The 11,637-nt window shown below is 37.8% G+C and overlaps 1 protein-coding gene across 1 annotated transcript in view; it reads left to right on the top strand.

Moving 5' to 3' along the window:
* Nucleotides 1-607: 607 nt before the first annotated feature.
* Nucleotides 608-11,637, top strand: part of LOC106790805 — a 17,089-nt gene continuing 6,059 nt past the window's right edge. The window contains exons 1-7 of the mRNA XM_014755965.1: nt 608-741; nt 2,846-3,040; nt 4,934-5,019; nt 6,556-6,752; nt 7,221-7,338; nt 7,416-7,655; nt 9,698-9,855. Coding sequence (XP_014611451.1) covers nt 621-741; nt 2,846-3,040; nt 4,934-5,019; nt 6,556-6,752; nt 7,221-7,338; nt 7,416-7,655; nt 9,698-9,855 — 1,115 coding nt within the window. The 5' untranslated portion in view covers nt 608-620. The remainder of the gene's footprint in view (nt 742-2,845; nt 3,041-4,933; nt 5,020-6,555; nt 6,753-7,220; nt 7,339-7,415; nt 7,656-9,697; nt 9,856-11,637) is intronic.

The raw sequence follows: 11,637 nt of genomic DNA on the forward strand, positions 1-11,637 counted from the left end.
AAAGAAATTTAAACGATCCTAAAAGTCATCCGATTATAGTTCGTCGTTATCGATTTAAAGTTCCCCGGAACAGCCGTTTTACCGATCTCCCCTGACAAACTAGCAAATGCGATCGAATGAAACAGATTCAACGATAAATTAAACAGCCAAAGTCCACGGCGCTCTAATTTGCAGATCGTATTCGAAAAAGAAAACTTTGTCGTACTCCGGACGGGATTGGAAGAATTTATAGTTACTCTAATATCGAAAACTCTGAATAGTTTGCGAGCCGACCGATATGCATATAAATTTTCTAACTGACCCGAACCAAACGTGCTCCCGGTACCACAGCCAAACTACGGTGATAATTTTTCGTCTGACGTAAATCAAAGTAACTCGTAAAAAACGACACGACCTATCGTAATAGTACGCGCATATATGCGCCAGGTATATTATATACGTCAACCATATTCGTATAATTCGTCAAATATTTAACAACAATATTTCTAGTTTTTACCTGAATCGCGATACATTGTTGTTAAGGAATCTTTTTATTTTCATGAAAATATCATCTCCGAGGAGAAAAAGTCAACGTTTCTTTTTGTTTTCCAGGACAGAGAAATTTAAAGAAATATCCTGTGATGGTGTTTATACATGGCGAAAGTTACAAATGGAACAGCGGTAATCCATACGATGGCACCATCCTAGCTGCTTACGGAAACGTCGTTTTCGTCACCATCAATTTTCGGCTTGGCATTTTAGGTGAGTAAGATTCTTCTCCTACGAATATTTACTATACGCAGAACTTTTATGTATATGTCTTTATTATGTTACATCTATATTTATTTTAATTTAGGTATGTATGTGTTTCCAAATTTGCATACGATAGATATGCTTTTACACGATTGCTGGCATTACGTATGCACGCAAACATGTATATATTTACACGTATCTAGATATAGATATGTCATAAAAAATGTATATTATATATGCGTGCATTTAAAAATCCGGATTTAATGCGGAGCGTGCATTAAGCGCACGTGTTTTGCATTTCTACTTTGCTATAAATTGTAAAACCGTCGAGTCGATTCGAAAGATATTTTTCTCTTTTTCTCATTTTCTCTTTTTCTCTACTCTTCGACGTCGTATCGCGTTTCGACCCTGACAAAAAAATCAATGGATTCTATTTACGAAGATCGTCGAGGATATTTGAATTTTTAGCAGACCAAAGGCACAACCTGTTCCAATTCGAATTCACGAAATCCCATCGGACTGTGTGCGGAGGCATTCAACACGGAATCTGAACTTCTGCTTCGTTAACATTCACGCTTCGCTGTTTCGGTCTTTGATTCTTAATACGCGACTCCTTTTTATTTTCGCTATTTGTTACTGTATTGTTGAACGTGACCAAGTTGCATGGTCAATCCGACAAAGAGTAAGGAAACCCAAAAACAAACAAATTCAAACTATGCTTTCACAATGGATTAGATAAACGATACTATTTTCAATTTGCCTAAAGTTCGATTCTTTCATCCCTCAAATTAACTCGCTTTATCTTTCGCACCGAGTTCTTTTTGACTGACTAATGAAAAAAAAAAAAAAAAGAAAAAAAAGAAAAGAAATCTAGTAGATAGAAGCGCGAGATGAAAATGACGAAGTACGTAGCTTAATCAAACTAACGAAAGGTTAAAGAGCCTCCTTTCCTGTTAGTTAGTCCGAAACGCGGAACTGGCTCTTATACCATAACGCTTCTGTTCTTTTCTTCCACCACGCTGAACTCGAGGAGCATATTTTTTCCCATGTTTTGCGAAGGGGCCAAGTTATCCGTGAGCTTCTATCCTTCGCCTTTTTCCTTCATTCTTTCTTTCTTTCCTTCTCTCTCTCTCTCTCTCTCTCTCTCTCTCTCTCTCTTTTACTCGAGCAAAGCAGACCACCTAAAGCGGAGTTACTAAGCGCTTCTCCGGCACTTTAACCTAATTTATGATTATGGTTTCGGACTCGTCTTTCTTTTCTCTCTCTCTCTCTCTCTCTCAAACGCTCATTTCTCTTTTTATCTTTATATCTTTTCTCCTCTCTCGCTATTACGCTCTTTTTTCTACTTCGACCACTCCACTTACCAGCTAGGCTCTACGTTCGTTCATTCTCTATTGCAACGTTCGTCCATTTGTATCGTGCTCCCACTTTTGTTATACATTTCACAAGGAAAGGTCAGTCGAAAGGTTCCCTTTGTAAAACGCAACTTTCTTCTATACTTATGTTACTATATACTTCTTCTTTCCTAACTTGGAATAACGTAAACACTGGGGTGCAAGTCTCGGTAAACTCAATGAACTTTACTCTTGCATCTATCAGCATTTTTTCTTTTCCTTTCTTCAAGCCTTCCACTACCTTATTTCTTACTTCCAAATTTTTCAAAGTCTCCTTTCTCCGTGGATGATAGATAGCGTTCACTATTTTTACGCTGTAGACCATGACGTTCTTTTACGGGGATATAGCGACCAATTGCAGGAAGATTTTCAAAGAGAGAGAGAGAGAAGAGAGAAAGAGAAGCTGAGAGAAACTAGGATTTATTATAGTAGAGTTAGAATTTGTGAAAATATACAAGAATATATACACCTAAGCATAAAATGTGTAAAGGACGGAAGTGCAATACCGTAAAATCTCTCAAAGCTGGGAGGTCCAAATTTTGTATTTATTATTTAAATTTGATTAAAATTGCACTGTGTGGCAAAAACAAATATCGACAGATTAATTTTACATTTTCAAACTATAACTATATAGACATAAAAACGTGGTTCACGTAAAGAGAAATAAACTTACTCGCTCGATGTTACTGGATAAAGAAAAGAAAGTGATTTTCCCGTAGGTTTCCTAAGACCAGGTATAAGGGACGACGCGGCGAGTAATTTTGGATTACTGGATCAAATAGCAGCGCTTTTATGGCTCCAAGAAAATATTGCTGCCTTCGGTGGAGATCCCGACATTGTGACCTTAGTTGGCCACGGTACCGGTGCTATTTTTGCTAATTTACTTCTCCTCAGTCCGGTTGCAAACAACGAAGGTACGATTATTTTTTTTAATTCGAATAAAAAGTAATTATGTAAAAAACCGAAAAAGCGTAAGATATTCCATTCGTTATAGCATAATTTGTAATCATTTTTTAATTGTGAACATTTTGTACGCGTTTACTTTTTCAGTAAATATTTTACTTTCCGAAAGACTTCTTCTCTATACTTTATGCTAAATTGAGAATCCGAAAAACTTGGAGTCTAACCAAGGAATCCATATCTTTTCGTAGGTAGGTGGTATTTTATATCTACGTTGCGAAAGCGTATACGGAGTTCAACAAGAGTGAAATTATCCTGTACGCCCTTAAAACGTTTCCGTATTTCAAAAATATATTAAAGTACTTAGACTTTGGAAAAACAACTCCATCCCTTTCTGTATGCCCCTAACGTGTATACGAACCAGTACATACTGTGTGCTCTCGAATTGGTGTCGTTCAACGAGAAACTAATCCCCTCTAGGTAAATTCCAGGAAAACTCGTTAAAAGAACTTCCAGTTTGCGGAGTCACGTAGAAAAAAATTTCATATAAACCTGGAGCGTCGAATTTTTCCATGTCGCGTAAACTTTTTTCCAAGGAAGAATTTGGCGTCGTCAGAAAACTAAATAGATTAGAAACACAACTGGCAATGATACTTGATCACGTCTTACATAGGTATATGTTAACAATATAATTCAAAAGAATGGAAAGTTCTAAATCAAAATGAAATTGGAATATATATCGCGCGAATGGGAGAAAGTGTATTGAAAAATAATAACGTTATCGACGAGAAATATATAGATGTAAATAAAGTTGGATTCAACTCGAGTAGACGATGGTAGAAGAATAGAAGGACGTGTTGGAGAAGTTGGTGTTAAAGTTGGCCAGTTTCACGAGATCGAAGTTTGTTGAAAGGGGGTGTTAGGATGGCGGGAGGGAAAGCTGGAGAAGATAGGTTTGAGAGAGGAGGAGAAGGATAGAGAATCGTTTCGTGAATTAATCTCGTAGATCGTGGACGGCGTGAACCGGTGAACCGGCACACACGCGTGCATACGTATTACAGGGAGAAACTGGGAGAGTAACTAGGAAGGGGTTCCTAGCACAGCTTGGTCCTACGTGTTACGGTCTAAACGTTCCTCGCATGAACGCGTTCGTCGATTCTGTGGTCGTCCCTCTCCTTCCCCCATCTCCTTCCACCATCTCCTACCACCATCTCATACCACCATCTCATACCACCATCTCCGTACCCATCACCCAACCCACAACGCTCCAAACTCCATGACGAACATAAGTACTTACTTTGCGAACAGTACAGACAAGATTCCACCATTTTTTATGCTCGAAAAATCGATAATCGAGAAAGTTTTTTTTTTCCTTTGCTGCCCTTGACATCACCACGATCGACCAATTCAACCCCTAACTTCGGTTAATAATTATAGATATACAGTTCAACTTCTCCATCGAGTATGCTTCAACGTAGATCATTTTCTTTTTTTTCTAATCGTTTCTTCTCAAGTAAGGATTTTAATGAGTAGGTACTCCACGACCAGGATTAATTCCCTAAATTCAGAGAACTTGTAAGAGACTTTTAAATGAAACTTTTAAACTTACGGTTTTGGAGAAACTAAGGTGAATCCTTTCTAGCAGTAGAAAAACTATAGTTACGACCACGTTCGTATAGAAACACCTGAGATAAAAAGTAGATTGCGATTTTTCATCCTAACCCTTGTTTGTAATTTTCCACCTCGGGATCGGAAGAGAAAAAAGTAAGTAAGGAAGAGAAAGATGATTATCGGTTTCTTTTCCTCTCTTCCTCTCTTTTGTTTTCACTTTCTTCATAGTTTTTTTTTTTCAGCACAGCGAGCAAGCAGAAAAGTTATTAATCGTTCCTGTCTCTTATAACATTCAGGTCTGTTCAAGCGAGCCATTCTGATGTCCGGTTCGGCATTGAGTGCTGACGCTATCGGCAAGGCGCCGCTGCAAATTACCAAGCAGGTAAGAAGATATTCTGGTTTCATCGATCAATTTCCAATGGAAGATGGATTTTTACAAGAAAAAAAAAGAGATAAATAACTTATCGCATTAAAAACAAAAGTCTCTTTTTCTATTATACCTTTTGGAAGAGACCGCGTAAAATCCAATCAATTTTTCGATAGGTTTTATTTCCGAAACTCATTATACATAGAATTCTCCTGTTGCGTTATATCATCGGTTAAATGCACATTCGAATTATTTTATATATGCCATTAGTAGTAATTAATTTACTACGTGCATTATAAGGAATATGTGCTAGATACAATGAAATGGCTAATTCGCTTTTATTCCAATTGAATTTCAATGAAATCGACTATTATTGTTTAAATACCTATTAAATTCGTCGATCAATAGGAACGATATTTTCAATGTCTGTCCTGCATTAACGACCGATTCAAAATTTAGAGTTAATTACGTTCATTGCCTTCGATAAATGTTTTTTTTCTCTTTAGGTATTATTTTAATTCGCAAATGGAAGGAAGAAAAGATAATCATCCTCGCCATTATATCGTTGTAATATTAGACAGAAAGAAAATAGCGGTGAATGGTTTATTAGATTAAAGGAATGAAAGGGTGTCCTTAGTAAAATCCGCGAAATTTTGTGTAACGTAGGGGGTCGTAGTAAGGGGTAGGGGTAGGGAGACAAGAACTGAGTTCGCTCGAAGGCCCGCTAAAGGTTTTCATCGCCTTTGATCCCGTCGTCGTCAAAGGGATGAGAGGATTTAGGAAGTCTCTTACGTATCTCGAACGCGAAATTAAACGCATCGGTGCAACACGGGTCGACGCCTTTGCGTTTCCACCGTCTTTACTCTTCGAGCTTTCTCCTCGTCTCTTATTCTCATTCTGTCTCTTATATCTTTACAAACACTGCAACATTAGAAATAACAAGTTTTATAGGAAGTTCGCGTAGGGGGGAAATAGGACATAGAATTTATTTTTTCTTTTCATAGGAATATACCATTTTAACCAAAAGGATACACGTATTCTGCAAGTATTAGAGATTTTCTTATTTTTTCTTTTTTGTTCCGATTTAAAAATGCAATTTATCAAAACTATTTTTTTCAATCGAATTAATTTATTTCTATTCATTATGTTAAGAAATTATTTAAAGCTCTCAAATGATCGATCCAAATGACTCGGTAATTTATAAAAACGATTAAATACATTTAATTAGTAAATGAATGGCCAAATGATTTATTAGAGTTTCATTTGCATCACAAATTTCCTGCGAAAATACGAATACGTATAGGAATACGAATTGGAATACGAATAGGAATACGAATAGGAATACTAATGCAAGCCATTCTTCCATTGCATCGGGCAAAGAAACGTTAAGAGAATAAACTGGTGTCACGATCTAAATTCCAGTAAGTTAGAGAGAAATAAAAAAGGAAAAACAGAAAAACAATGATCGTTTATCGTTGGGAGAGCGCCGAGATAGGTCAGGAATGTTCATTGCTGTTCGGGAGAAATTGCAGGAATCGTTTCCTTTTGCAGGTGGCGATAGCTTTGAATTGTCCAACGACGAACGACAGCGATTTGGCGCATTGTCTACGCTTTCAAGATGTCGAAACGCTTCTCAACGTGAAGATTCACAAGCCGCGATACGTGCCGGCGTTCGCACCTCTCGTTGACAAAGCGGTTATACCGAATAAACCTATTAACCTCATGGAAGACACACAACTTTTCGGCAGGTTAGTTATTTTATTTTACATTGGTTTGTTTCGTAAATAATAAGTGGCGTGTTACAAAGTAACAAACTTCTTTACTTCTAGCGTCACTTATTTATGAATCAGCTGAATAGATCTAAAATCCATGAAAATATGATATATTGTGAAAATATTTGGAGAATATATCGAAAATATTTGATGTATATATTCTCTAGGCGGCGAATAGAGGAGATAAAATATACAAAACGATACTGGTAGCGTTTCTCTCAATCGCATGCTTTTAAGAGCAGCCACCTTTTACCATGGCATTACGTACTACCGCGTATTATTGCGGCAAGTGGGTACGCGCAGTAGATTAATCCTTTTCGCCCGCGTAAACGTGCATCGTATAGGAACCGTTTATGGTGGAAGGGAACAAGCACGCTTTGAATATATCTCGCGTATATTCGTGCAAAATATCTCTAATACGTCCACTTGTAAATACTTGCGCAGATACGACTTAATGTACGGCATTACCGAGTCAGAAAAATTTCACATTCTACCGCAAACTGCCTTACAACATGGTTTGTTCGATAATCAACGCGATGAGATCCTTCGAGATCATGCTAAGGTAAGAATTATCGTTCCTAGATCTAAATGAACAATTTCATTTGGAAAAATAATAAGGATATCTAATTAATTTCACAGGCCACGCACGAGCTGGAGCCAGAGCTCGTCCTATCGAAGATCCTCGAACACTATGGAGACTTTTATGGCGAATTTACAGACGACTACGCGACGAAGAATAGGGACATGGTCCTAGAAGCACTTTCTGACAGCGGTACTGTCGCACCCTTGATAATGACCGCCAATTTACATTCTAGAGCAAACCCGAATAGCTACATGTACGTCTTCTCTCATCCGAAGGCTATGCAAGATTATTCCGGTGTAAGTTACTTCTTACCTTGACGTTGATAGATCGACTACTCCTTGGACTTGCACGAATATGTTAATTAATTTCGAAGAGTGTTGAAAATGAAAATCGATTTCAAGTAATCATTGCTCGTATCGCGTGTCCACATTTTAATGTAAACTAACGTATAGTAGATTTGCGTATATTTTCGTTATTTCGTTGTTTTCCATTGCACACACGTTGCACCGATATCTGGAATTTTCATCCTGTTAAATACACCGAAAAGAGAAAAACAACTTAAACGTACTTACAGAGTTCGGCGAAGTTCGTCGAAGGGAGACGTCAAGGAAATTTCAAAATCCCTGACATATTTCTTAATGGAATAAAAATGTGTTTTTACGTTAAGTTGCCTTACTCTCTATACCATGCATCACGGTAACTAAATATTTTTTATCTAATGTAATCGATAAAAATACGATCGCGGAATTTCCTCTATCTGACTCTGTCTCGCACTTTTAAATTTATTATTGAATGGTTTAACAATAGTCATTATGTTCGTAAACCGAAGAAACGAAAATCACGAGCACAAACTATGAGTCTGTTTGGGTTAAGGCCAACTGTTCTTGTGACTTCTATTAGACAGAGACTAAATTGGCTGAAACGTCGAACTGTTTTCAAGTAGAATTAAAGTTTCATTCTCCGATTGGATCTGGTCCTTTATTTTCCAAATTATCCAGCACTCTCGACTCGGTGTCGATGTAGGTGCACTTAACCGACCCTTGATCGTATCGTTGATCAGCATAAAGGTCTCTTTAAGCTCGTAGACGCTTGTGAAATCACCGGAGTGTTACAAATTTGTGTTGCGTTATGGCGTTGGATAGAGATGTTTAAGAACCGCTAAAGCGATCCTTTTATTTTAGTCAAATCAATTAGCTTCTTCAATTAGACATTCTAAAATATCAGGCATTTCTAATTTTTCTCATTTTTTCTCATTTTTTCTCATTTTTTCGAATAATTTGCGCGAATAAGGAAACAAGAATATTTTCTATCCTCGGATTAAACGTAATATACACTCTGTATCGGTCAATAATCGTAATATTTATTCTACTCGCGTTCGCGTATTGAGATTAAATAAACGAAAAAATAAAAAAGTAAATAACAAAAAAGCCACTTTCGCCCTCCGAAAAAGAGGGTATCGTTATGAGAGTCGTATTGTGCAATGGAAAATGGTATTATAGGACGATATCACAGGCAAATACCTACGGCAAATACGGTAAATATTACATATTCGGTTACCGCTGTTGCCTCTTCGACACGGATATTTGCATCGTATGGGCGTACCGTGCACCATAAATATGGGGAATTCCATTTCCAAGTTCAATGACGTAGTCGATGTATCGTTACGGTAAAGTCGCAAATTCTCGAACGCACTGATCGAAGTATGAGACGCGCGCACGCGTCTACCCCCGCGTCTACCCCCGCGTCTACCCCCGCGTCTACCCCCGCGTCTACTCCCGCGTCTAACCCCACGTATCCTATACGTTTTCCTGTTATACCAAGAGCTAGACAGAGAAAGAAAGGGGGATATGATAGAGAAAACCGACAGGAATCGGATTGGCGCGCGTGAAAAATGTCTCTAGCGTGGATTTATATACCGGGTGTTTTATTTCTCAATGAATCTAGTAGAAAGATCAATACTTTTATATGCATTATACTTCGCGGATAAGGATCATTCAGAATTGAATAAAAATCAAATATAATTTTTAAGAGAGCTTACACGAAATGGAAAATCTAAATAAATAAAATTGACACTTTGTTCGTATGTATGTAGATAGGAGAAGCAAACGCTAGAGATAAGGCTGCTAATTTAAATATTCTGAAGATTGGTGTGCGATGGCTCGGCCGGATGATTATTTCTGATTTCTCTCATGTACTCTCTCTCTCTCTCTCTCTCTTGGTGATGTTATTCGAAGCTTGTATAATTATCGGCGACGCCGTTGAATGGGATATCACGAGGATAGGGGTGGAACAAAAACCGGGACATATCGATCGATATCGTCGCTTCGTTATTTTACAGCAACAACGACAACAGACGATACACGGGGAAGAGCTGTCCTATGTGCTCGGCGTTCCACTCGATGGGAGCAAGTACGACTTGCGTACTCGATACAACATCGGCGAGACATTGTTTTCCGAGGCCATGATGAATTGGTGGTGCAGTTTTGCATACATTGGGTAAGCTTGATCGTTTCTATTGCATAATTATTATGCAATTAGTTACATATTTTTCAGTCTAAAGCCGCTTCCTAACGTTCTGCTAATAAAAATACAAAAACTTGTGAAACGTTTTCGCGGTTGTTTTACACATAGATCTAAAATATTTACACGTACCATATTTCAGAGTAGAAGGATACATAGAGGGTGCTTTAAAATGCACTTTAGATGTATACCCGCAAAAATGTTTCCAAGCTCTTTTTTAAACAGTGATAGTATATAAAATGTCAATACATTGATATTATAGGTAAATGAAATTTATTTTCGATGACGTGCTTGTTAAATTGTTAACAGTACGCCAATTCGTATCGTTACTAAATAACAATTTCATACGTGTCTATTCGAGGAGCCTAAAATTTTCCCTCAAAATAACTCGCTTGTACCTTTTTTATGACGATGCACTTTAACGCTCTCCATTCCAGGGTTCATAATCGTACTAGAGTGGCCGCTAACAAAAGTCTCTTCGTTGCAGACATGTCAGTGATAATTTACACTCTCCAACAAGGGAAATGACCACGAAATAAAATGAAATCAACGTATACGTTGTTGCGTTACGTGTATTATTATATAGATATAAACATGCGCGTCGAACGTTTACTGCTCGCTTGTAAGTAGTATTAGCACGCCTATTTCAGCTAGTGGCACCCTGGAAAATTGCTTTACGAGGAAAACGGGAGAGAAACAGGAGGAAGGCTGTTTAGGAAGATGGTGGAAAGGTGGTGGAAAGGTGGTGGAAAGGTGGTGGAAAGGTGGTGGAAAGGTGGTGGGAAGCTTTAGCGGCACTTTCCAAACGGCTTTCGGCTGGACCGAAACGATTTTCAAAGCGAATCTAAGGCGACGCTCCTGTTTTACCCGTTTTACGTTCTACGAAAATCCGCTTTAGACGAAAAGTGGAATGTCGAGAAAAGCCGACCGTTTCACGAAGCTTTCTCGAATTATAAAACACGATTTTCAATTAACTCTAGTACGCCTGAATATTTATACGTTTACTGCTTGAAACGAAATGGTAATGATAATCTGCTTGAGCTGTCTTCCCTACTGACGTCGAGCAAAAATTTCTAACGTGGATAATAGTTGGAATAAAAATCACATATATTTATGCATTTAATCCGATATCATTATGATTTTACGTTCAATCTCAAGTTCAACATATTATAATAGGATCAAAATTATAAAAAAATAAATGAGCGAGACAACAATAGAGAAGAAGAAAAAAAATAATAAAATAAAAAATGATAGATCTCAATTCTCATAGGGCAGAAATCTGATGAATCTATTCGAAACGTGAGAGAATTACGAATAAAGTTAGTTACCCACGAGGTAAAGTTGATCCTATCTAATATCGTCCAAAGCAAATTACGTCTCCTAAATCGTTAGACTTAGAGTTGATAAATCCGTAGATCCATCAGGAATGCATAATGATAAACTAGATCGGTAATACTGAAGAATGACTCTAAGGAGAGTGTTTCTGTCCTCGGATATTACATTCGCATCCCATTTTCCAACATTAATCGCAATCCGTCAGTCGTGCACTCTGTCCCAGCTCGTCGTTTGGGTTTCATCAACATGGCTTCCTTCAAGCTCACCGCGTGAGAATAATTTTACTCGAGGAAGCTTGCACGAGGCGATGCTGAACTCTCGTCGCGATGCCTTCCATTTTTCGTCCTCGTTTACGGTTCTTGATTTGATCCCGCTCACTCTCCGAGTACTATCTTATACACTGCCACAGAATATATATATATA

Source organism: Polistes canadensis, unplaced genomic scaffold (genome assembly GCF_001313835.1).
Source record: "Polistes canadensis isolate GaletaPanama2010 unplaced genomic scaffold, ASM131383v1 scaffold_261, whole genome shotgun sequence".
NCBI classification, from domain to species: Eukaryota; Metazoa; Arthropoda; class Insecta; order Hymenoptera; family Vespidae; genus Polistes; species Polistes canadensis.